Genomic DNA, 26,540 nt, shown 5'->3' with positions numbered 1-26,540 from the left:
CTCAAGATAGCTGGGACTAATTCCATACAAATAAGATTGTATGGTTTTGAAAATAAGAATACCATTGAAAACACCACTGATAAACAGAGATTAAGGAAAACAGAGTCAAGGAAACCCCGTTTGACTGGGCAGTACTCCATATAATATTGAAACAATATGTTGACAATTGTTTAGAATTCTTTGTTTGGTTTATCTAAATTATGATAACTATTATACATGGATTTATTAGTTTATCAAGCATTAAAAGCTTAACATGTTAAAATTACAATTGGCCTCTCAGTGATTTAGAAACAACCAAAAGACAGTCACCGCAGGTCAGTTATCCTAGCTGGTTGGGTTGGTTTCTGGGCTACAGTTATCGACACATACATCTACAGCAAACTCCTGATGTGCAAGAGCTACTTATCATGTGAAGGATTACAGAGCAAATACACCAGTACACAACAATACACAGCTCACTCACCAAGTCAAATGCAGAGGGCTTTAATCAATGGCAAAAAGGTACATACATAGATAAAAAAAGTAACAGAGGAGGTGTGCTTTTAGTTCACAGTTCTGATGGTAGGACATGCTGCTGGTTACTAGTCTGGTCCCTGGCTGAATGCCATGTCTCTAGGTGTCCTCTCTCCTCCCTGGCTGAATGACCGGTCTCTAGGCATTCTCCCTCTCCACAACATCCCCAAACCTTTGCTCTGAATCAGCCGATCAATGTTTAGGGTCCCCCCCCCCCAGAATGATAAACGTTGATCTGTATGATTCAGGGGTTGGATGGATAACTATGCCACACATACATTTGTATTTCCTGCTAATATCTACTCACTTCACACTAGTAATAATATTCTGACTACCACAGTTGTCATTTATCACCTACGCTATCCCTGTCCTGTGTCCCTGAATCTGCGCCCTGCACCATACATCCAAACTACATCGGAACAATATAAAAAATAGTAAAATATAATGCTGAAAACTGTATATTTTGTTGAGTTAGACAAGAACTGTCCTGGTTTATGCAAAAACACATCACAAACATGGTACACAAAAATTGACATGGATACTGAGAACAAGCACTATCAGTACTGCAAACTCGTGGATTCAGGCAGAGGACCCTATGCAATCTCAAGTCTGACCTAAATGAAGTGACATACCTCGAAACAGTGAGGGACTGTGAGTATGCGTGACAAGTAAATTTGCCGCTGTGTGTGTGTGTGTGTGTGTGTGTGTGTGTTTTTCACTGCATGTGACAAGTCTGTTGATATTTTTGGTCTTTGTCTGGATATATGCATTTGTGTATGTGTCTGTGTGGAGCTGGAAGAAAGAGGCAATCCTGGACAGTCTGAAGGATACTTCAAAATGTACATTACAGCACTCACATTACAATAGTACTCACATTAGGGCTATTACAGTGAGGGGGTGTGGGAAAACAAAACCATTTTTTGGGGTGATGTGATACACTGTCCCTGTTTTACACTGGGGGTTGGGTTCAGTGGAGTGGGCAGGGCAGGTTGGGCATTGACGGGTTACTTGGCGTTGGCAGAGGAGCTGAGCATCTTGCGCACGGCCTGGGTGATAGCGTCACGGTCAATACCGTAAGCCTTGAGCAGTTCAGCCGGCTTGCCACTTCGTGGCACATGAGAAACTGCCATGCGGTGCAGAGAGAAGCCCTGCTCGTTCACCACAGCTGAGCACACTGCCTCCCCCAGGCCACCTAAGGAATTGCACAAAACACAATTCAGACTGAGATGTGCAGTTTAATCAGTTACAAAGACATATGGGAATTTCAGTTCAAGTTTGCTTTCAAGACAGTGCTAGTGTTGCAACCTCTCAACATACAAGGTCACATATGTGTAATTTTTAATTCACTGACAGTGAACTACTCACACAATAAGCTCAACCTAAATCAATTCATTTTTCAGCATTTGAAAACTGATAGCATGTTTACTATTCATTACAATCTCTTTCTCTTTATGTCTCCATTTTCCTTCTAGTTTTATGCTCTGACTCATTTATTTTCATCCCACTCCATTTCTGGCATCCTTTTCTCTCTCTCCCTTTCTCTCTCTCTCTCTCTCTCTCTCTCTCTCTCTCTCTCTCTCTCTCTCTCCTCACTCTGTCTTTCTTGTTCTCCACTCCCCTTTCTCTTTCACCTCATCCTCTGGAGGTTTCCCCCTTTAGCAGCTGCTTCAAGAGCAGCTCTGGTCGAGGTCTGGCTGCTGTTTTACATCACACTATTTTTCTGCTAGCCTTTCCCTAACTCACACTATTTACATCACACTATTTTTCTGCTAGCCTTTCCCTAACTCACAAACATTCACAGTTTTTTTTTTATTTTTCTCTCCATATTTTCTCTGTGTCTCTCTGTCTGCCCATGCGCACCACACACACACACACACACACACACACACACACTGGAGAGGAGTGGTGCAAGGCTGCCTGTATTATCTAGGTCACCCACAGCCTCACGGGCTCACACTCACTTAAGAAGACCTGACAGCAGGCTACCCCTCTCCATGCCCTCACACACACACACACACACGCATGCACACACACACACACACACACACACACACACACACACACACACACACACATAAACACATAAACACATTCACACAGCCACACTCTCACACTTTTCACATACACACATGCGCAAATGTTGAGCCTGGATGACAAATTTGCCCTCCATGACAACACTCTGCACATTCCCTTGACCAATAAGCGGATGCCACCACATGACCGTGTGAACCCTCTAGCCAATGGAAACATTTAAGCACAGCACGTCACAGCATTTGAACCAATAGGAGTACACTTGCAGCAAAATGCAGTGCCATGGGGTGAGTAGGCCTCGCAGGGCAGTCAGACAAATGTGAACTGACATTCAATTTGAAAAATGAACATGTTGAGACAGCACAAAGGACACACCCACCCTCATAGTAGTGGTCTTCCACAGTGATGATGCGCCCCCTGGTGGATCTTGCATGGTCGATTATGGTCTTAGCATCCAGTGGTTTGATGGTGAAGGGATCGATAACACAAATAAAGATCCTCTCTGTGGAGTCATAAATCATAATTAACAAGGCACTCGTGGATGAAAGTAACTGTGAATTACAACAAAAGCTCATCATGTTTATCACAGTACAGTATGTGCATTATGGGGCTCAGTATAAGAAAATCGTTAGTTAGCACCCTAGTGCCTGATTGATTGGCTGCTTTGTCATTTAATGGCTGCCTAAAGCTACTATAAAAGAAATGTAGCTGGGCTATTCCAGCCCAAGGTCATGCTAGCCTGACTTCCTAGCCTCATCCACTCTACTTACGTTGGCACGTTCGCTTAGAGCATCCATAATGCAGAGCAGAGGGCTAGCATACATCACTCAGGCAGTGGATCAGAGTGGATTATAAAACCTTGAAAGCCCTTACCCAGAGAAACCTATTCCTAGCTTCCAAAAAGCAACTTGGAAATGTGTGTCTGAAATAAATTATGCTTCCAATATTTTTTTTTTATATATAAAATACAACATTGTGAAAAATAAGAAAAAATAGGCATTACATCAAAACAGATAATTATTTTGAAGTAGATAAAGTAAAAGATTCCATGAGAACCCTCCCCTAAACAACACACAAGTACTTTCTGCTTTCTGTACTGAAGACGAGAACAAGAATATTCAGGTTGTGAGCAGGGATGGATTAATTACCCAGGGGCCCAAGGGGTCAGGGGGCCCTGAAGCTCAAGCCTTTGCATGGAATCATTGCCTCAATATCAACAAATCAGGATGTAGGCTATGAATCTGATTGAATTTAGTATTTGGGCATTCCCCAAAATGCACCAGAATACAGGAAATCACATCAAACAAATTAAAAGTTTTCTGGGGGAGGACCCCCAACCCCCACATATACGACAATAAGTGGGGGGCCCTTAATGGGCCCACGGATCCAAAAGTTCATAATCCGCCCATGGTTGTGAGGCCGTATCTGTCCATATCATACCTTTCTTCAGCTGCTCCGCAGCAGCAAGAGCCTCATGGAGGGTCAGTCCTGCTCCAACCACGGTCACCTGGTCATCCTTACTCTGGCACACCACCTGGAACACAACACAGGTGTGTCGTGTGTGCAGGTAAGATGTGGAACACAACATAGTTGTGTGTAGACACAGATGTAGAATACAACATAGGTGTGTGCAGGTAAGATGTGGAACACAACACACATTCATTATATACTCCTCTTTATCTGACTATGATTGTTTGTTTGTTTGTTTGTTTGTTTGTATGTTTAATTTAAGGCCATTTAAGCAACTAAGGCTATTTAATGGCCAGACTAAGATTGTGAACCTTAGCCCAGACCTTACCTCAGATGACCTACAACAACCCTAGGCCTAAACATCATTACCTTACTATTCAAGGGGATAAAACTTTTATTACATTTATCACTGTTGACACATTCACTACATCGGTAGAGTATAAGTTCAGAATCAGAGTTGGGCTCTAAGATCTGGAATTAAGAAGCATCTCCATACTTTTTGTCATAATATATAAGACAGAGATCGTAGCACAGACCTTTTGGGTTACCCTGTGATATGCACTATAACGTTATACAAGTGTCATACATACGTTTTCCAGTGCTTCAAGTTGTTTTCAGTGCATTGTATTTTGACTGACAAAATAGTGTGTATTGGTGAGGAGTGAGGACTTCTGGTTGAAGTATGAAGAGTTTGGGTGGTTTAAGTTTTTGTGAAAACGATTGCAGAAAGCCGTAACTCACTTTGGCTTGTCCAACATGGAAGTCCTCATTGCTGTTGTAGATGATGGAGGTCTCAGGTCCGCTGGTCCTCACATAACACACTCCCTGGCAATAGAAGCACAACAACAGGTCTCAGAGCAGCTGAGGGACAGGGGAGAGTAAGATGTACTGTATGGTGGTGTAGAGGAGGGGGCCGCATCATAAACATGCAGTGAGCTGGGCTAAGATACAGCTCAGTTTTTATATAGGGTAAAAGGACATAGGGGACAGGTGTCCACCTTTGCGTTTGCGGCAAGCTCAACAGCCCTCTCAGTGGACACCCCATCACTGGGGTAGAAGACGGTGGAGTTGGGGATGGACCTGAACATGGCCATGTCCTCCAGACCCATCTGGGAAGGCCCGTCCTCACCTAGGACACAGGTGAACATGCATTCACATACACACGCGCACGCACGCACGCACGCACGCACGCACACACACACACACACACACACACACACACACACACACACATACAAACATTTGCACATATAAACAAATACCTCCACACATAGTTAAAGACAGAGTCAAAAGAATATGTCAATTTAAAGACAAGTAACAAGGTAAAGAGTAGGGCATGCAGACAACGGTCGACAGTCAAGAGTAGCATGCAGTGTACCTGGGCTAACGGAGGGACACCTGGTCACCCGGAGACGGCCTCCGAGATGGACAGGGGGAGTGAGGGAGGGAGGGACTGGGTGCTTAAGAGTGCACAACCTCCAGAAGGTAGGAAGGGGGGGGTGAGGGAGAAAACAACACACATTAGAGAAACAGAGAAAGACATCAGGAGAAGGGGGGTCACCAGTGACTCAACATTGGCTGCTACAGTGGCCTGTTAGGGAACATTTGGAAAAATACAGTAGCAGTGGACAGTATTCAAGGGGCAAAGTCTGCCTGTCGGTTTGGTCATGAATTCTTACCCACGTTCCTGTAGAGCCCTAAATGCTGCCTGCCTTTGTTTTAGTCTCTTAGTCTCTTTTTTTTCTTTTAGTACTTTTAAGTTACATAAACAAGCTAAAACAAGTGCAGTGTGGCTGGCCTTAGGGAGCTACAGGAACAGAGGCAACTGAGGACTGTGGAGCAAAGCTGGGTGTGGTCGTGAGGAGGTGAGGTAGCAGTTCAAGGAGGTGAAAACACACGGGAGAGGACCCTGGAAGGTGCACAGGTGCATGGCCACAGGGGGGTTAGGGGCGTGTGGGGGTGCCTGGGAACTGGGAAGAGGTGTGATTGGCCAGTGTGGACGGGAGAGCTCACCAATGGAGAGCCCGCTGTGCGAGCCGCACAGGTTGATGTTGCTCTCGGAGATGGCGGCCATGCGCAGCTGGTCGTAGGCGCGCGTGAAGAAGGAGGCAAGGGTGCTGGCGAACACCACGTTCCTCTCACGCGTCGCACAGCCCATGGCAACGCTCACCTGAAAAGGAGAAGAGAAAGGGTTCAACCACAGGTAGAGCTCATTACCCATCATGCTTCTGGGTGTGCAAATTGGAGCAGGTTGGACTTGGCTCATGCACCAATCGAGATACAGGAAAAGCGGGCACACCTCCTTCACTAAAGGCTATGAGGCATCTGCCCAGCAGGAGGTGTTTCAGCAGTACCCTGGAATGACAGCTCAGGGGCACACAGGAGCGGGATCAGTGGCCGTGCGCGCTGCCCATCCCAGCTCATTTCCTATTTCCTGCGCCTGTCCTCCAGCTCAAATCCTCCTGCATATTTTCAGAGCTCAACTTCACAGTGCTAGCCGTCTGAAATCTCTCAGTAATATAAGCACCTAGAATAACCCATACCATAACCCGCTCCATGATCCTGCCACATCATCCGAAATACAGAAGGAACTCTGGAGGGGAAATACTGATAGGCACATTGAGCATAAACGATCTGTATTGCCAATAAGTAAAGAACTAAATTCAGTTATTATTGTTCAAATGTTTAAACATTTTACTAATTAAAATGAGTAATGTCAAAAGGAGAAGTAAATTAACTGTCTATCATATTACTATGTATTTACTTAATATTAATGTCAGTGTATTGTAATTAGTTGTGTCTGTTGTGATTATTTACGCTCCATTGTGTGGGCACGTCTCTAATTAGGATCGGTTATGGCTCTGATGAGGGGTGCAAGGCTTCGTCAGCCAATCAAATACATAGCTCCGCCCACTGCACACATTAATATTCAACTTCTCAGCAGACCTGTCACAGCCAATAATCACCCTCCCCCCAAAATGCCTGACCTACATCCTTTTGGCTGACTCTACTGCATGATAAAACCGCACTCAGAAAGCAAGTGGACTGATCACAAAATTCTACTCTTTTGTGAGAGATGGAGAGGCCGACAGTTGTAGGCTTGACAGAGAAAGTGGACATTTGTGAGAGTATTGATTAGAGTGAGAGACAGAAATGATCTGTGCTAGGAAGAGATATGACTCGTATGTATGATAAGGCAAGAAGAAGAGAAAGAGGTTATTTCCCTATGCTTGGCTATCAGGAAGTGTGCTGATGCAGTGGATTCGGAGGCGTAAGTGGGTCACGTCTTTGCCAGTGTTACATTATGGATGGGCAGACATGCATTATTCAGCGAACCAGCAACAGAAAGAGAGACCCAGAGAGGCATTTAACCCAGCCAACCACACTGCTGACAGCAAGACTGCCATCTATAGCAGAGGGGAGTCCTCCAGATATTACATACATCCCCAGCCTTATAGCTTCACATCTGGTGCTCTATGAAATATACATTGAGGTGATGTCCTCAGTTACAATCGCCCTATTTCTGCTCCATTCAGCAACTGCTGAGGGCCGCAGATCGCACGATTGCTAGCGTATCGCACACTCTCATGACCGACCCAGTGAGGCATCTGATGAAGCCTACGGAGCAGAGTTCTGCTTGAGGGGGTCTAGACTATAGCGTGGGAAGGACAGAGGCCTCTTACCATGTTCTGCTGGGCGATGTAGCACTCCACGTAACGGTTGGGGTGCTCATTCTTGAAGATCTCTGAGTAGGTGAGGTTCTTGGTGTCTCCGTCCAAGGCCACCACGCGCTCGTTGTAACGGCCGAGCTTGGCCAGAGCCATCCCATAAGCCTTCCGCGTAGACATCTAAGGTGAAAAGGAGCAATAGGCACACACCTGATTCTGACCGTTTAGGGGCAGCCATGGCCCACTGGTTAGCACCTCGGACTTGTAACCGAGGGTTGCCGGTTCGAACCCCGACCAGTATAGGCACGGCTGTAGTGCCCTTGAGCAAGGCACCTAACCCCTCACTGCTCCCCGAGTGCCGCTGTTGTTGCAGGCAGCTCACTGCGCCGAGATTAGTGTGTGCTTCACCTCACTGTGTGTTAACTGTGTGCTGAGTGTGTTTCACTAATTCACGTATTGGGATAAATGCAGAGACCCAATTTCCCTCACGGGATCAAAAGAGTATACATACTTATTTGGAACACACCTTGAAATATTGTACACGTTTCTATGGTGATATACAGTACAGAAGTGTTATAATCTGGACGAGAGATTCCTATCGATCATAAAACACAACAGTTCGATTTAAATTGTGTATTTATGTAGAGTTATACATATTAGAAAAATACATTTTGTCTGTCATAACTAAGACTGAGGGGTAAAAAAACGGGGGTGATCAAACTGATAGACCCCGGTGGGTCATAGAGGGTCACACCTTCTCGCCAGGCTTGTAGCTAGGGCCGCTGGGCATGCGCATGTTGCGCAGGCTGACCGGTGGGGCGTCTTCGGCGGGCGTGGCCGGGTACATGCGCTTGTTGCTGTTCAGGATGCGGCTCTGCAGGTCACGCATCACACTCTCGGCCATGTCTTTGGGCAGCGGCTTGGCATGCCAGCCCATCTTATCCTCCGCCACTGTACACACACACGACACACACACACACACACACACACACACAAGCACAGCACACCACACACACACACACACACACACACACACACACACACACACACACACACACACACACACACACACACAAGCACACACGCAGGCACACACACACACACACACACACACACACATTGAGAGAATGAGGAGAATGAAGAAACACACATAAGTAAGGGCAGATGTTACTGTCTGTTTTCTGGAAGTTAGACATACTGAGTGATACGATCAGTGTTTAGTGCTGAGCATGTTCACCTGGGATGCCTTTGCCCTTGATGGTCTTAGCGATGATGGCGGTGGGCTGGTGCCTGGGCTGAGACAGAGCTTTGCACAGCTCCTCCACGCTGTGGCCGTCCACAACAATGGCGTGCCACCTGGAGACACGCAGCCAAAGGGGATCAAACTGATGCTTGAATCGTTCATGATACATACTATACTTCACAAACTGTAAACCCATACAGAAACTACCCATAACTATACCACCACACACATACAAACTCCCACCCAACACACACACACACACAAATGCACTCACCCAAAGGCTTCACAGCGTTTCTGGTACTTCTCCACATGGTGTTGAAGGGGAGCAGGTTCACTCTGGCCCAGGCGGTTGATGTCCAATATGGCCACCAGGTTATCCAGCTGATAATAGGAGGCGAAGGACATGGCCTCCCACACCGCCCCCTCAGACATCTCTCCATCGCCCAGCAGGCAGTACACTCGGTAGCTACACACACACACACACACACACACACACACACACACACACACACACACACACACACACAGACACAGTCCACACCAATTAGTCAAGCATCTGGTTGCATTCATACATACAATAGACAAGTGTGCTTAAAATGGCAATTTGTTCACCTAATGACATTTTGGGATATTAGCATTGTGATGATAATACTCTTTGCTATTCATAAACCATGTTCTTCTGTTCTGCTACACCATCAGCTTTTCCTATCATTTAAATGAGATGTAAGGGATCCATAAAGCATATGCCACACACATTTAAGGACTGCATATTCACCTCATTCACTCTCAATATTGCACAATAACCCATGCATTTACGAGTACAGCTTCATGAATATGTTTTTAGACCTTGTAGTCAAGATGACTCACATCGAAATGAAGGCGTACATGTTGCATCTAGTACTGTGTAGTAAATGACTGATGTTCTTCCATGTGTGATAAACCTGAGAAGCCATTATTGACTAGAATACCAGAGGGAGGTGGTGGCTCAGAACACTCTGGAAACCCCCTCTGTCCCCTTCTCTCTTTGTCATGACTTAATTTGACATGACACACATTCCAGTCAAACCTGTTCAATTCCATTAAAGGTGAGAGACCGAGGGCTGTGAACGGACTGGGGAATTGACTGTCTGTGCTTCGCAACACCCCCCCCCCCCTCCTCCTCTCTCTCACACACACACACACACGCTCGCACACAGCCTTACTCTCTCTATTCTGATATCTTTTCTTACTCCTCCTCTGACAATTATCAGTATACAGTCAGCCCAAGTTTGGTCCTTACTTCCATAAAACACAATTACACGGTTGGATTTGTTGGTTTTGTTTGAAAATAGGATTGGTTGAGGTGAGCATCTTTGCTAATGTCAATGGTACAGTTATGGTTACACATGGAAGCTCCCTTTCACAGTCCACAGCATTTCTCAGTTTGGGGAGCCTGACACCTATTTAAGCACATGGGTTTGGATTTGGATTTGGATTTGAATCTGCATCTCCCTCTGAAATCCAATTTTGTCTGGATAGTATAAATAACTAGGCGACCGCCGCTGGGGCCTCTGGGGCCTCTGGTTATTGGAGCAGAAGATCTGGGGAGGGCAGCGCATGCCGCAACTACACACCCCAAAAAGCTTTAGCTAAAATTAACACACACATGCACACACACACACACACACACACACACACACACACACCACACACACACACAACACACGCACACACACACACACACACACACACACACACACACACTAGCACAAAAAAGAAAAAGGAAGGTGTGTCTCTTGGCACATCAAGTTCACAATTCAGCTCAGGTGTGCAGCGAAAGGTCATGTATGGTTGTCATGTTTTACCAATCTGGTTTGAGTCACTCTGTAGCACCACCATGCCTCCATCTTACCTGGACTTATCAAAGTACTTGCCGGTGTAGGCCATTCCACAGGCCACACCAAGGCCCTGACCCAGCGAACCGGTGGCTACATCCACAAATGGCTGCTTCTGGAATTACAATTCACAAACACACATATCAGTTGCATTGCATTTTTCCAATAGGAAGTTATGTAAGGCATGCATGAATCTGTGACACTGCAGGTACAAACTGTGAACAGCCGCAAGGTGAGATAAAGCCAGAAAGGGAGTATCAGGGTGTGTGTCCCCTCAGGATGAACGCTAATATCCTTGTGCTTGTGTGATGGATTGTGTCAACTGTGTGTGTGTGTGTGTGTGTGTGTGTGTGGTGTGTTGTGGTAGGTAATAGGTGTTTTAGGCGCAGGCAGGCAGGTATCGCAGGTAAGGCAGGCGTGTGTGTGTCGCAGACGTGAGTGTGTGTGTGTGTGTGTGTGTTGGGGTGGTACTCACGGGGGTGGGGTGTCCCTCTAAGGTGGAATCCACCTGACACAGGCTCATGAGCTCACTCTCCTTCAGGAAGCCAGTCTCCGCCCACATGGAGTAGAGTGCGGGAGCAGCATGGCCCTATAGGCAGGGGGTACACACACCACACACACACACACACACACCACACACACACACACACACACACACACACACACACACACCACACACACACACACACACACACACACACACACACACACACACACACACACACACACACACACACACACACACACACACACACACACACACACCACACACACACACACCACACACACACACACACACACACACACACACACACACACACACACGCCACACACACACACACACACCACACACACACACACACACACACACACACACACACACACACACACACACACACACACACACCAACATTACAATACACATCCCAGAATACAACCTCAACACACACGCCAACATTACAATACACATGTCAGAATACAACCTCAACACACACACCAACATTACAATACACATGTCAGAATACAACCTCACCACACACGCCAACATTACAATACACATGTCAGAATACAACCTCAACACACTACTGGGTAGGCATGCACTGTAAGAGCAAAATAATGAGCATTAAACATCATTTTATTGATTTGTATGTATTATATTACATAATAATTACATAATCTAAATAATCTAAAATAATTTGAATGGCCACAACTATTGAAATATCACCACACAATTACAAAGGAAGAATTCAATTACTCTGATCATTCACAATCATTCCATGAGCATAAAAGCCAGAGGAAACAAACAAACAAACAGCAGGATTATTCTGGAGTGTTTACCTTGGACAAAATGAATCGGTCATTATTGGGGTTTTTGGGGTCCTCAGGTCGGTATCTCATGGTGTGGAAGAAGAGGACAGACATAATCTCAGCTGCGCTGCAGCATGAGGTAGGGTACCTGAGTTTTAACAGATAGTGCAGGCTGGTCAGGTCACTTATTCTCAAACACATGCACGCACGCACGCTCACGGTAGTAATGCTCACAGTGACACTGAAAAGTCAATTTATTATACGGGGGATTAAAATCAGATTTTTTTCTTGATGCCATCTCCTCATAGTGACAATTTTAATCTGTGATGTCAAAGCACCCATCTACAGCAATAAATAGAAGAAGGGAAGTCATGATTTTTCTAACAGTGGGATATCGGCATTGCATTTTAGCAAATTACTGTTTCATGAGGCAGAACGCCGCCATTCGGTTTAACTTGAACAGCGCGTGCCACAGCTGCCTCCTCTCCCTCAGTCTGTCCGGTCTTACGTAACCCAACCCCATTTTTTCCTGTGATACCGAGGCAGCTGTGGACAACGGTGGGCACATTTCACAGCAATCGAGGATAAATCACAGAGGATTAATAATAAAAATGCTAAAGTAATGTGTTTCACCCAAACATTTTTTTTCTGAGACCCGATACGATGTGTGTTCTTTACAAACTCCTAGGCATACATAGTAGCTACCCGCCGCTGTTTGATTTTGAGACATCCAAATCCATCAGTAGTCTTTCATGCGGCGCCTAATCTGATGCAGGTGTTTGTTCTCTTCACAGGCTTCATCAGGGTAGAGTAGCCCAAGCTACAGAGCAGTTATTCTACAACCGAATCCCCATTCCGTGAGAATATGTCTAGCATCTATTAAATATGTTCCGAAAATAGCCTATATCTAGGCCTATGTATCTTACACCCAAAAAGAGCTGTATTCACATTGAAAACATTATTGCAGATAATTTAATTTAAAACCAAAAAATATGAAAACATTTTTATTCAAATCAACAATCCCGATAAAATTGTATGTGACATTTTGGGAAGATTTAACGGTTTGTTTGGCTGACTGGGTGAACTAGGCCTACTCTTAGTTCGTGACACTAAAATATAAAGGTACTTGAACAATGCTAGTTGGCACGCGCAGCTCCTCGCGCGCGCTCCTACGACAAAGCGGAGATTCCGAGCCTTGCTGCGCGCGAGGTGCTTCGGAAGCCAGTGCGCTACTTTGCACATTTATTTCATAGTGACCACTTGGCTATAGTCTACACAAATATGACTTCTTACGTAATAGATATAAAAAATATTACCATTCAAGCATAAAAGTAAACCTAGACAATAATTGCTGAAGGCAAATAAATATGTTTCTATTTTCTTTCTCGGATAGAAGCGATATCTCCACAAATAATTTTAAGCAGTTAATCTCCCAATCCTTCCACATTTCAGAAGTCTTCATATCATAATTTCATTGTCTTCCTATGCAGAGTGCACAATGAGCACAATGAAGTAATGTGTGTGTGTGTGTGTGTGTGTGTGTGTGTGTGTGTGTGTGCGCATGCATGTATGTTGCATGTGTATTTGTGTGCATGTGTGCAAGCATCTGCTTTTGCATTTATGTGTGTATCATGTGTGTAAAATAGTGTTCCCTCACATGCCTCAGACCAAAGTGAATGATGACTCTCTGTGCCCTCAGAGTTTGCCAGGCATGAGAGTGAGGCTTTTTGTGTATGAGAACACTGAGCTTTCTATTGTTTTAGGGTAATGGAGCAAAAGAAGACTTACCCACTGCCTGCTGCTGTTGTGGCTTTGATGGAGTTGATCCGCAAGCGATTGGCAATGTTCCTCAGAGCCTGGACAGTCTGTTGGTCAGGTTTATGGTAGTCCTCCATCATTACAATTTGTCAAAAAAAAGCAACCAAAATGCACCACTGAAAAGCACGGATAGATACAAATGAATCAGTGGAGCTATAACCACTTGAGTGTACACTTGTGCGTGTGTGTGAGAGAGAAAGAGAGAAAGGGAGGGAGAGGAGATTTGGGGGAGAAGAGGTAGAGGAGGAGGAGGAGGAGGAAGAGACGAGAGGCTGGATTTATCCAGCCACACACACAGTGAAGCGTCAAACGCGTAATGTTGATGGGTGAGTCTCGTGGTACAGGAGGAGCAGAGCACAGTGCCCTGGCTCTGTCAGGGTGTGTTCATGAGGGTGAGAGAGAGTGAGAGAGAGAGAGAGAGAGAGAGAGAGGGGGGAGAAAGACAGCGAGAGAGAGAGAGAGAGAGACAGACAGAGAGAGAGAGGGAGAGAGACAGCGAGAGAGAGAGGGAGAGAGAGAGGGTGAGAGAGGGAGAGAGAGACAGAGAGAGAGAGAGAGAGAGATTAAGAGGAGTTTTGAGCAGCCATCCAAAATAATCTTTGGCTACTGGATGCAAACTCATTAGCAGATTTGTGAAGTGTCCCCTGTCCTTTGTCTCCATGACAGACATCATAAAACACTGTGCTCCAGTTCAGACCTCTGTGGACATTGATGTGGGCAGTGCACTTGTTATCTGGGGACATTGATGTGTGTACTTGTTATCTGTTGGTGAGGAAGGATAAGATGGGGGAAAAAGGAATAAGTTAGAAAACGCCATCCATTCATCTGTCAAATATTTGTATTTTTTCCATGTTTGCAAAAGTAAAAAATAAAGTGTGTTTTGGAATATACATGTAGGGATTTGCACTATGTATTTTTCATATGTATTATGTATGTATCATTAACTATGGTAGTAATAATATTATTTATGTAACTAATATAATTGTACTTCCCTTCACATTTTTCCTCACATCCAAACATTTGAAATGCTTTAGATGAGTGCAGGACATTAAGGAAGTGAAAGAGACAAAGAAAAGTACATTGTGTTCCTTCCCTTGCATTGTGTGGAGTGTCTGCCTCGTGGTGCTGCATGCAACCGAACTGAAATGTGGATGCCCCTTCAGTCCATCTGGAATGCTGCAGATCTGCATCCACATTGCTTGTAAATCACCAAAAACCTAACAGAGGAAAAAAAAACTTTTATCAACTTACTGTAATAGTGTGAAAGGGATTGAAAAACTAATATCAGTGCAATCTAAACAGTGGAATGCTAGTGGTAAACACTTTATTGAAGATACAGCATTATCCATAGATCATATTAATTTTCCCTTGGGTTTCCTGTTAAAAACATCAATAAAGACTAATAAAGACTAATATTAAATGACAAATGCTAAATGCACACTGCATTATTATGACTGCTTATAATTGTAAGCAATGTCTTTTTTTAACACTGGGAAATGAATGAGTGCACCCTTTTCACATTAAATTGCTTTAGTTTAGAGGTTATTTAGGTATTTGCCAATAGCTGAGTTCTGGTTCTTATAAGCTAAGTGGATAACCTATTGCCTATAAATTAGGAGGATAGTCAAAGCTAAGTATAATCACCAAATAAATCTCGATTAGTGGTATTTTTTGTTTGTGATTGTTAAAGGACTTACTTTTCTTGAAAAGTGTTTCAAATATATTTTTTTATCGTTTCATGGTCAAAATATAATATCACCTCTCCGCTGAAGCTCCTTATAGAGGTTCTTAGATTGTTTTGCACTTTGGCTTGCAGTTGATATGGTTAACACCCCCATCTTGCGGCCATGAAAATACATGGTGAGACAGCGATGAGGAGGACATGGTGGTGGTGGGCGAGTGCACATTGCACGTAACCAATGAGAGGCTGACGGAGCCTGATGCAGTGTTCATCGCTGTAACCATCTGCAGCCGGCGCAGCGATACAAGCTGTATGATCTAGTGCTCTTCTAAGGCGGGGGTGGAGTGGGGGAAGAAATATTTCTTCGTGGTAGTTTAGTATGGACGGCGTGACAGAATAATTTGAAGCATGCCATGTTAGAGAGTAAAATTACATGGGCAGCGACTAGTAGGCTACATTGTGGTAAACGTGCAGTCACTTCCAAGCCTGCCATATAGGCAGATAGTGAATATTCAGTTTAGGCTAACCATTTTCGTCTCATTTCTTATTTTTGTTTACAGTTTAGTCTTAAAAATCTTCTTCTTACATCCTCTCTCTAATGGTACTTTATTCAACTTGCCACCAGATGTCGCCCGTGAATCGTTACAGAAAGAAAATGAGTAAAAGCCCGAAGCAGTCCTCTGCTTACATTTAATATCACATTTTTGTCAAGATGTCAACCATAAATTTACAATGAAGATTTTGTCCAGTACGATTGACTGACACTAGGCCATTTCAAGAGATTGCTTAGAAGTGTCTTACTACATAAATCAGTGCATCTACAAAAAAGTGTGTGAAGAGAATTGCACAGCGCTGATACAAAAGTGCACCAGAATTTCAACTTACGTAATATGTTCAGACCAACCCAACAATGCCACTGATTAAAACAGAATCTGCCAGGATGGAGTTAATTGATCTGATTGTTTGATCATGACCAGGAGATTGTGTATCACCAATCATTCTTATTTTGTGTTGATTGATTATATTTCCTTGAGCTTTTCTTAACATTATTTAGTTGCCATTTAGTTACTATTCAATTAGTTTTATTTGAAATCATATCATGGATGTATGATTTAAATAGAAAATCACTCTCTAATTGTGAAGAGATTAGAAGACAGCACACATTTTAGATTGGACCTTGGGCAGGGCCCTGAGGTACTAACAATGAACCCATATCCATTGTATCTGTACCTGTATCACAATACCTGTCATGAGAATATTGCAGAGTCACAAATCGCCCCTTCACCTTCAGTGTCTCTGCAATGGCCATCCTGTATTTCCAACTCTGCTGCTCCCATGCAGCCCAGTGCGGCCATCCTCCATGATGTCATCTCTCCACATGCCTGCCCCTTCCAGCCACTGTGATGTTGTTTGTCCGCCTCCACATGTGCATCAGCCATGCTCTCAAGGTAAAGACCCCCCACACACACACACACACACACACACACACACAACACAACACACACACACACACACACACACACACACACACACACACACACACACACAGACATACACTTCAACTTCCCACTTCAATTCTACACCCCCTGACTTTCCACCATCTCCTCTGGGCTGCTACTGCCTGTCAAAAAGGCTTCTCTTCAAAAAAAAGGCCCTCACAATTCACCCAATAGCATTTCACAAAAAAAGTACCACATGACATTCCCAGGCCAATCAGAGATACCTGTGGAACCATACTTCCTAGAGGGAAAGTACACTGTGAGAGCATGACTGTTGCTATTTATATTTGCAGTGGCAGTAAGCTCTAGAGCAACATTTAGAATAACACTTTAGCACAACACTACAGTGAATAACGTTTTGTCACATATCTTCCCATTTCATTAGCATGAGCACTGTTGCAACAATGCAGGGTCCTCTGGCAGAGCAGCATTCTTAGAGACAAAATTAACACAAATTCAACATGAATGTACCCACCCACTCAACCCCCACTGCACATTTCACACTACACAAGTCATTTACCCATAGTGCTATTAGACATTTATTCCTGTCAATCAAAATGACAAGAAAAAAGATTGTGAGTGGATGATTGGCAGTGATGCCATTTTGCATTGTGGATGTGCTGAAAGGGTTAATGACATTTCACTGGTATGGTAGAGGCGACACTATAGACATGTGAAGAGAGTGTATGTGTATGGGTGTGTGTCTGTATGTGTGTGTGTGTATGTGTGTGTGTGTGTGTGTGTGTGAGAGAGAGAGACAGACAGACAGACAGACAGAGTGTGTTATATGTTTGTGCTTGTGTGTGTGAGAGACAGAGTGTGTTAGTGTGTGTGTGTGTGTGTGTGTGTGTGTGTGTGTGTGTGTGTGTGTGTGTGTGTGTGTGTGTGTGTGAGGGAGAGAGAGAGGAAATGAAGTTGATGATGCACCAGGGGAACAGCTGCGCTGCAGGGTTTTCAGGCCCCATCACTACTGCTCTCCTTCACACAGCTTTGGCAACACACACTCACACATTCCACACGACACGCACGCACGCACGCACGCACACACGCACGCACACATGCATGCACACACAAATGCACAGACATACATATACACACACAAATGCACAGACATACATACAAAGACACACGCACACACACTCTCTCTCTCTCTCTCTCTCTCTCACACACACACACACACACACACACACACATACTCACACAAACACACTCCACGCGCGCACACACACACACACACACACACACACTCTTTCATATACTCTCACTCTCTCTCTCTCACACACACACACGCACACACACACACACACACACTTACACACACTTTCACTCAATATTACTACAGGGTACATGAGAGTGCACGGTGCAAACAAGTTAGCAGCTAATTCTCTGTGCTATCACAAACCAGGATAGATTGCATCATAGCAAAGCCACTGTGTGGAAAACATAATACATATATATATAGGACATTAGCCGGAAATAAATGAAATGTCTGACAAAATTAAATCTCTCCGGTCAAATTGTCTAATTGAAATTGGCTAATAATCCCATCCCCCTAAGCAATCTGAATTTGAGAATAAGCCTAAAATGTAAGCCTATATTAAAGCAATACGTCCTCTCTGGCTATGTTTTTAAACAAACAGGCTCTACCGTTTGAAAGTTATTAAACAACACGCATAGCCTATGCTGCATTTCAAATAGGAAGCGCCCGCTTAAAACGTCCATGCTACTGTAAAGAATAATTCCGGTATTTAGCACTTTGAGTCCCTTTTCTGGTTTGTTTTGGATGAACTAGAGTGGTGGACACTGAAATTTTGACGATGGGTCCTGTCTCGACTTTTCTGACTCGTTTTGAATCGCCTCGCCATCGAGATTGCTGGTCTGCGGATAATTTCCGGCACAATCAAATGGTATCATTGAACCGCGGACCGAAAGAAAAAGAAACTAAACATTTCCCAGAATAGGAAGTATTTGTTGTAGATGTTGCATCTACTTATTGTGCTGCAGCTACACTGCAGCCAGAAGTCAGGGTAGCACCAAAAGCAGAGGAGGGGGGCATTTTGGATCAAATTTAATTGAGACATAATAAGATTAATCTGAGAATATAAAGCATTATACAGATTGTACATACAAAAAGTTGTCATTTTTGGATTCCCAAGAGTCAAAGCTTTGAAATGGTGTATAACATTACTATGCTACATAGCAATATGGTGCACACAATTGATTTAGAATGTTGGGGGGAGGTGGGGGAGGGGGGTAACCGTCCCGCCGGCGGGACACTGAAGATTATGTGGTTTTAAGAAGCGATAATAGGATATTTGACCGGCATAGCATCAAAATGTCCGGAAAACGAAACTTTGACAGGCACAATTTTTTTCTAGCAGAAACTCTGATATAGATCACAGACTGAGAATGCGCATACACACACACACACACACACACTTTCACACACATTTTCACACACACATACACCCACACCACAGTAACACACACACACACACACCACACACACACACTACCAGACACTGCTCACTACACAGTCTGAAGACAGGATCTAAAGGAAACTGTCTGTTTGCCAGCCCAGGGAGTTAGTATTTCTCTTCGAGGTGAAGTGGGGAGATTTTCTGCAATCAGATTGTTTTGAAAAGCTGTGCAGATAAAGCGAGGGAGGGAAAGATGAAAGAGTGAAAGAGGTTTTTCACAGAGATGTAGAGAGCCTTTGGCAGCCGGCCAGGAAAAATTAACAGCTGTTTACTGCAGAGCCCTTACATAAAACAAATGAAGGATGCAGCTCTTTTTTCACAAAAATATCAACAGAGGCTCACTGTGACACTGTTAGCCAATGTAACTATTCTCTGTTCTCTGTCTAAAAAAAAATTAGTCAGAATGTTTTACAAAAAAAAATATTGCAAGTTCTATATAACACAGCTAGCACAGAGGTATTACACTTTTTTTCAACTGCTTACACACTAAATCTTTTCTTGTCACACAATTTTCTAAACATGTCTTTCAAACACCATAACCCCACACCAAATCTGCAAAACCATTTACTAATTCTCAGTGTTTTCAGTTTACAATTTCCTAAAACACATTTTGCAAAACACCACACACAATTTTCTACCTAACACACAAAAGCTATCACAATGCCACACTTATTCGCCACTTATTTACACTCAGTCCTCAGTGCACAAACACTCATTACTTTACCGAACACCATCTGATCATGGCCTATGAATAGATATACTCTATATAGATAATAGACCCTTTCAATCCAGTGGAAATGTTCACTTTGAAATGAAAATGAAATTGGACTTCAGTAATGTTCTACAAAAAGTCGACTTAACGTAAAAATTTGTCCCCAAGTTACCATAGCGCAATATTGTTTTCTGTGCCTCCAGAAATGCCTTAGGAATGTACTGTTTCTGTAGTTGAAAGAGTCTATAGGCCTATGGATATACATGCCCAACTGCCGCCCCCCCCCCCCACCCCACCCCGTACACACACCCCTAAACACAAACACACACACACACAAAGTACAGTAATTTCTTTCTTTGGAAATACAATCATTTCTGTCTTTGGCAAAATCAGCTTTTTCAAAGCTCCATGTACATCTGCTGGTATTGCATTTTGCTTCCTCTTTTCTTGATGGCTATAAAATACTGTATTCACAACAGCACATTATTTTGGAAGAATCACTATTTTTGGTTTCAATATTGTTTACATGTTTACTGTGTATTTCAACTTCTCTCTGTATGACTATGTAGATGTTGATGGACATATACATAGAAGCCCATGAAAAACAGAAGAGTTTTAGGTTTTGAGCAACAGTGTGTACATGGTGTATCCAAAATGTCGTATTATGACAAACGTTTTTATAATGGGAGGCGCATGTTTGTTTAGAGATGTGTTTATGACATTTTGAATGTTGTGTGTCATTTTGCTGGAGATTTGAGGCATTTTGCATTTTGTGTGAGCAATTGTGGATGTTGTGTGGGAAAATGTGTGTAAACAGTATTGTAGTGTGTGTGTGTGTGTGTGTGTGTGTGTGTGTGTTGTAATATGCGTGTATGTTTACACCTGATACAGCCAGAGGGGGACCTGATGGTGTTTTCTGAGTAAACAGGATATCTGAGGAGAGAGAATGTGCTGTTTCTTTCCCTGTGTGTTTGTCTCCCTCAGTATGACTGTGTGTATGCTTGATAAACTGGCTATGTATGTGATTGCATGCTTAGATATGTTAAAATCTGTGTACAAGTATAAGGCTATGCATATATCAGTGAGTATAATGTGTGTATGTAAGTACTAGTGTGTGTGTGTGTGTGTGTGTGTGTGTGTGTGTGTGTGTGTGTGTGTGTGTGTGGAGCCTCTAGCTCCCTGCTCTGCATATATTTTTCCTGTTTTCTTCCCCTGCCTGTCACAATAGGAGCCGGCTCAAGGGTTCATCCCCAGATCCCCAGTGCGTGGCCATTTGCTGCACGTATGCACATGTCTCTGTCATGTATGTAACCTATGTGAGTGCGTGTTGTGAACACACAGTGTGTGAAAGCTGAGAAGAACTGCAGAGGCTCATCAGACGTGGAGAACTAGCATGGAGGGCTCAGCCTTCACATCTCCGCAGTCCACCAAGGCGTGATAACTCCAGCAGAAATCAACTTGGCAGGTAGGGAAGGGAAAGCAGGTCACCAACTCAATGCTGGAGAGCGAGAGAGAGAGAAAGAGAGAGACAGACAGAGAAGGAGAGAGAGAGAGAGAGAGAGAGAGAGAGAGAGAGAGAGTGGGGGTGGGGGTGGGGACAGGAACAGGAGAGATAGAGACATGATCAAGGCCGACGTAAATCATTTCAGTGTCGAGGCACAAGCAAGAGGAAGGTCAGACATATTCGATTATAGAATGCATCACAAAGTAAACCTCTCACAATAGCAGCATTCTGACTCAATCACACCTGTTAGCTTACCATAAATATAATATTATATTGATCACAGTAATGTCAATATGACAGGTAAACAATGTTACACCTGGATGGGATGCTATGTGAACCCAAACTGTGTTTTTGGTCCTTCAGAGGTGAACAAACAAAGGGCTTTAAAGGGCTCATGGATGTTTTCTCCTGAGGGGGATAATGACAAGTCTGAAATATTATTACACTCATAATGACATAAGATTATTTTCATTATTATTCTCATCAACTGACAACAATGTTGTCCTCATGTCATTCCTTGCAGCCCAAGCAACTCCAACAACTTGGATTACTATGAAAAAAAACATTAAATCCGTATCTTTACCATTTTATCATTTGTCATTGAAAAGGAGTAATGGCACTTTATTGGAGCATATGGGCTATGGGTGGCCTCCGTCACCACCCCTGTGGATAGCTAAATAATTGAGGTGAGTTCAGGGGACACCATTATCCGGTGCTAGGCTGGTAATCAGACACCGTGGGTAAACTAATCTAATCTGCTTTATCCTTCTGGTTCTTTCTCTCTCCAACAAGGCACCTGCCGTGAGCATTTAAGTGGTCCTACCGGCGCTCGAACCCCCCAGGAAGATGAATAAGGAGCCTTCAGCTTCAACACACACAGAGCAGACACACAGGTAAAGAACGGTCACATTTCACACATGCACAAAATGTAGGGAACATAGTTTGTTGGCTTAGAGTTGAAGTGTTACACAAAAGAGGCAAACTCTAAAAAATTAACCACCCGACTCAGCAAACAGGATACTGATATGTGAGGGCACATGGTGGACTCCTATGATTCTTCATAGAGAGGAAACCACTCTCTTAGCAATGCATCACATTTACAGTGGAACCTGTTCATTAAACATGATGGCTTTCTTGGCTCACACAAGTAGCCTGCAAAGCATTCATATAAACTTGTTTTATGTTCACTGAAACCAGTGGCTTAATTTTCAGGGTAGATTAGGATGTGGGAGTATCACTAGGAGAGCTTTCCTGTCGTGTTACTGAAAAGACAGGACACACAAGTGTGTAGCAGGAGCAGAACTGAACTCTTGTTTGTGGTGAATGGCACATTTGTCTTCACAAACGTCTAACTAGAGTAGTACTAGTAGAGTATCTAATGACTGATTCAATTGGATTTTGTGAGGTCTATATTGGCATATTTTGGAAGGCCTGGTCTGGTAGAAAAGAATGTCAAATTCAAACTCTCTATGTAAAGAAAAATGCACTTATGTGGATAGTAGCCTACATCATTGAAATGTATTCTTCTTCACGTAGCCCTCTAGGTCTTGCCAATACTTTATGGAAAGCATAGAGGAATATTCTAGAAAACAGATGTAATCCAACATCCAGCTAGTGTGAAGGTATCTCAGGGTTGATGCTGTTGGCTTTCTTCTCCTGAATGGAAATGTTATTTATGGAAATGCTTTTACAAAACCCTACCAGACATGTGAAATATATGTAAATCAGAAAAGGTCTATGCAATTCTGATGTAGGTCACATACAGCAATCTTAAATGAGGATGCAATACTAAAAGCCATTGGTTTCCTCTGCAACAATACACACATTCTACACGATTTGATCCTGCCCCGAGCGCCAACTCTGGAAGGCATCTGTTCCACATTCAGCTGCTATCTTGGTATTATATGTTAAATAGCCTCATGCCGCTGGGTATTTCTGCGTGTCCAGTCCAAGCCTGCGGGGGCATTTTGCAGCACTTGTGAGATTATTTGTAGTATTTTTGATAACAATTCCATTGTACTCCCAGAAGGATAAACGTATACGGCGGATTAAAAAATATTAAGAAAACAGGCGCCTCTGACATCCTCGTGAAATGATCTACATTTCCCTTTTAAATAGGCTGGTGGTTTCATGGTGACCTTCCGTAAAGGGGTCAGCGCATTCGCGCCTGCGATGAGTGTATAACTCCACAGGCCCTCTCCTCCCCAAACTTTATTTACTGACTGCAGCAGATTAGGGCGCAATAACAGACACTAAACCTCACTCAAACGTTACACCATTGGCCAGGAGCAAATAGGGGATTAAAATCGTGGGCCATATACAAAACGACTAGAATGTGGCTTAGTTGCCTTTTCTTGAGCTTCGGTGACAATTTAGCTACATATTCTGTTTATACGGCCTTCTTGTGAAATGAACATCAAGAAATTTCATGTTCAACCGAATGACACATGAATCCGGTCTGGCTGCTCTTCAGTCTGATGTAAATGACGAAGGACGTTTTGACGCATTATTAGTGATGTATTAAGAGATTCGTCCACATTAATATTATATATACTAAACCAAGATTTAAATGAAGAAACACTATGATTCTGTGAAAGAAAGCCTATTTTCCTTCGACTTTTTGTCATGTCATGTAAACTAGCAGAGCTTGTGCATGCAGGAAGAGCCAGGAGGGAGATAGCTGGGCTGTGATGTGCTCATTTCACTGTTCACTGACGCCGTGACGAGAAACGGCCAGCGCAGCGGACACACGAGGATGCTCTCGTGCGCACTCGCGCTCTCCCGGTTGTTCATAGCGATCAACATGGAAGTGCTTTATTAACGCATATACGTCCCTGCTGCTTGTGGGCTGATGTATTTTAATTCGACAATTGAGACCGGACCTAGACATTTTTGGTCGCTGAATCTGTGGACTTTCGTCTTCGCGATCGAGTGGATAGAACGGAGACGTCTGACTCTGCCGGCAAAGTCTTCAGAAAAGGTATGGATGTTACCGTTATACGAGCGAATAGAAACATTCTTTGATATTTAAGGTTTGCATAGATGCTCCTTTGTGTAGGCAAGTATTGTAATTATCACCACTTCTCTACATCATGAAACAAAACATGCCAACTTATCTAGGTTGCTGTATCGGCTTCTAGACATTGCTTTCTCTACCGGTGTCATTCGTCTGAATTTTATGAAATGGTCGTTTTCAGGTGCCTTTGCTTTGCATGGTATGCCATGAGCTTGGTGTTAAATTATGAAGGCTTTACAATAATGTTTGAAATGCACTGAGCTAACTGCCACTGGCCGTAAAAATGCCAAAAACCGAGAATGGTCACGGTCGTAAAGGTGCGTTGTAACACATTAAAATCCATCCACAATACCATCTGATAATATCGAACACCTAGAACATTATAGTCTGATGGCCACGCGTTAGATGGTTTTCCAAAGACACAATAATCTCGTAGTCATGTCGAAATATTTGGGCATTTAGGCTATATTATTAACCAAACCATCTGTGTCTCTCCTTTTGTCCAAGGAGAGACACTATACATGCGATGAAGGTTATTGTGGTTATTGTTCAAGTGTTAGGCATCGCTTTTGGGAATGTCAGTGGCTGTTTGCATCATTGCATCGCTCCGCAGTCGATTTGTGTAAACTCCAAGTGAAATTAAAACAAAACAAAACGACACATATAACCTATGATTTTCTATTATACCTCACTGTGATACACTTAACGCGTTTATGAGACGGCGGGTCATAATTACTTTCTCCCACTGATTGGCTGTCAAATGTGTATCCGGGTTCTGTGGTTAAAAAAATCTGGCGATGTGACCTTTTTCAGCTTCTCCCTTTCTCTGCGGGGCCTAGCAGTTCAAGGACTTACACAACTGATTCGACCAGTGATGTGTTAGAGTGACAGCCTAGAATTCATGCAGCTTATACGTTTGTTTTTGGTTCGACTAGAGCCTCATCTTTGGCCATGCTTTAATGCGAGTGATGGCTCTTTTGTGCTGTAAATAGTATCGGGTTATTGACAAACCCCTAGTAAACAGAACGGGGACAGGGATGGTTGGCGTTAAATGCTTTACTGTAGGACCACGACGCTCATAGTTTTTTTCATATTTCTATTTTCATAGAACCAGGCAACGTTCATTGATTTTTCCAAAGCCTGCAACTTTGTCCATGTTCCATCAGCATCCTCGCAAACTGAAAGGAAACTGGCACTAGCCCAGTGGTCTGGTGAGGTGCTTTTGGATCCGTTTGTGTTTTTGACACCCAGTGTCTCAGGCAGGTCCAAAACAACCGTTTTACCGGTAATTCTGTCCTGTGCACAACTCTCACTAGGTATTGAATTCTAGCATTCGACATATCTATAACTATAAACCATATAGCCAATAGTCTATGGGCACTGAAGGGAATTTCATCTGTGCTTCTGTTTTGTAGAAGAAACAAAAATGCTGCCATTGGTTAAAGGAGAGGTTGGGTGTTTTTTTCTTGTGTTTCGAGGGAGGATGGTTGTGGGTGGATGTTATGAGAGAAGTGGCCATACCAGTATGAGAGCAGACTTGGGTTTAAAGAGTCCAGCACTTGACTTAATCTGGTATGGGCTACAGCACAGGTCTCTGGTCCCCCACACTATTCTCTCACCCACAATGCTGTGTAAGGCTCGAGTGGACAGTTAAATGGACTTGCTTGTTACTGTCTTTCGGTGGTCTCTAGCTACATAACTGTGTCTGTTTCATCTTCTCCTC

At 43.6% G+C, this 26,540-nt stretch overlaps 2 protein-coding genes across 16 annotated transcripts in view; one reads left to right on the top strand and one right to left on the bottom strand.

Annotated features, from left to right (window-relative positions):
• Positions 1 to 467: 467 nt before the first annotated feature.
• Positions 468 to 14,264, bottom strand: tkta (transketolase a). The gene is made up of 14 exons (XM_048255880.1): positions 13,896 to 14,264; positions 12,138 to 12,255; positions 11,275 to 11,388; positions 10,817 to 10,914; positions 9,200 to 9,391; positions 8,920 to 9,038; positions 8,437 to 8,633; positions 7,698 to 7,862; positions 6,028 to 6,184; positions 5,013 to 5,143; positions 4,756 to 4,839; positions 3,985 to 4,078; positions 2,924 to 3,046; positions 468 to 1,705 (listed from the first exon to the last, which is right to left on the bottom strand). The coding sequence occupies exons 1-14, from the start codon at positions 14,003 to 14,005 to the stop codon at positions 1,518 to 1,520; spliced, it is 1,890 nt and encodes a 629-aa protein (XP_048111837.1). The 5' UTR covers positions 14,006 to 14,264; the 3' UTR covers positions 468 to 1,517.
• Positions 14,265 to 24,104: 9,840 nt separating this feature from the next.
• cacna1da (calcium channel, voltage-dependent, L type, alpha 1D subunit, a) overlaps positions 24,105 to 26,540 on the top strand; it is a 79,243-nt gene continuing 76,807 nt past the window's right edge. For 8 of the 15 annotated variants that reach the window (XM_048255642.1, XM_048255639.1, XM_048255638.1 and 5 more), the window contains exon 1: positions 24,108 to 24,781. The gene's annotated coding sequence lies outside the window, so the exon portion shown is untranslated. Of the gene's footprint in view, positions 24,782 to 26,075; positions 26,134 to 26,540 lie in introns of those variants that run through there. The other 7 variants (XM_048255644.1, XM_048255633.1, XM_048255628.1 and 4 more) reach the window with 3 other exon arrangements.

Source organism: Alosa alosa, chromosome 10, assembly GCF_017589495.1.
Source record: "Alosa alosa isolate M-15738 ecotype Scorff River chromosome 10, AALO_Geno_1.1, whole genome shotgun sequence".
Lineage (NCBI taxonomy): Eukaryota > Metazoa > Chordata > Actinopteri > Clupeiformes > Clupeidae > Alosa > Alosa alosa.
The sequence above is the reverse complement of the archived record's forward strand: the minus strand, read 5'-3'. Positions and strand labels throughout refer to the sequence as shown.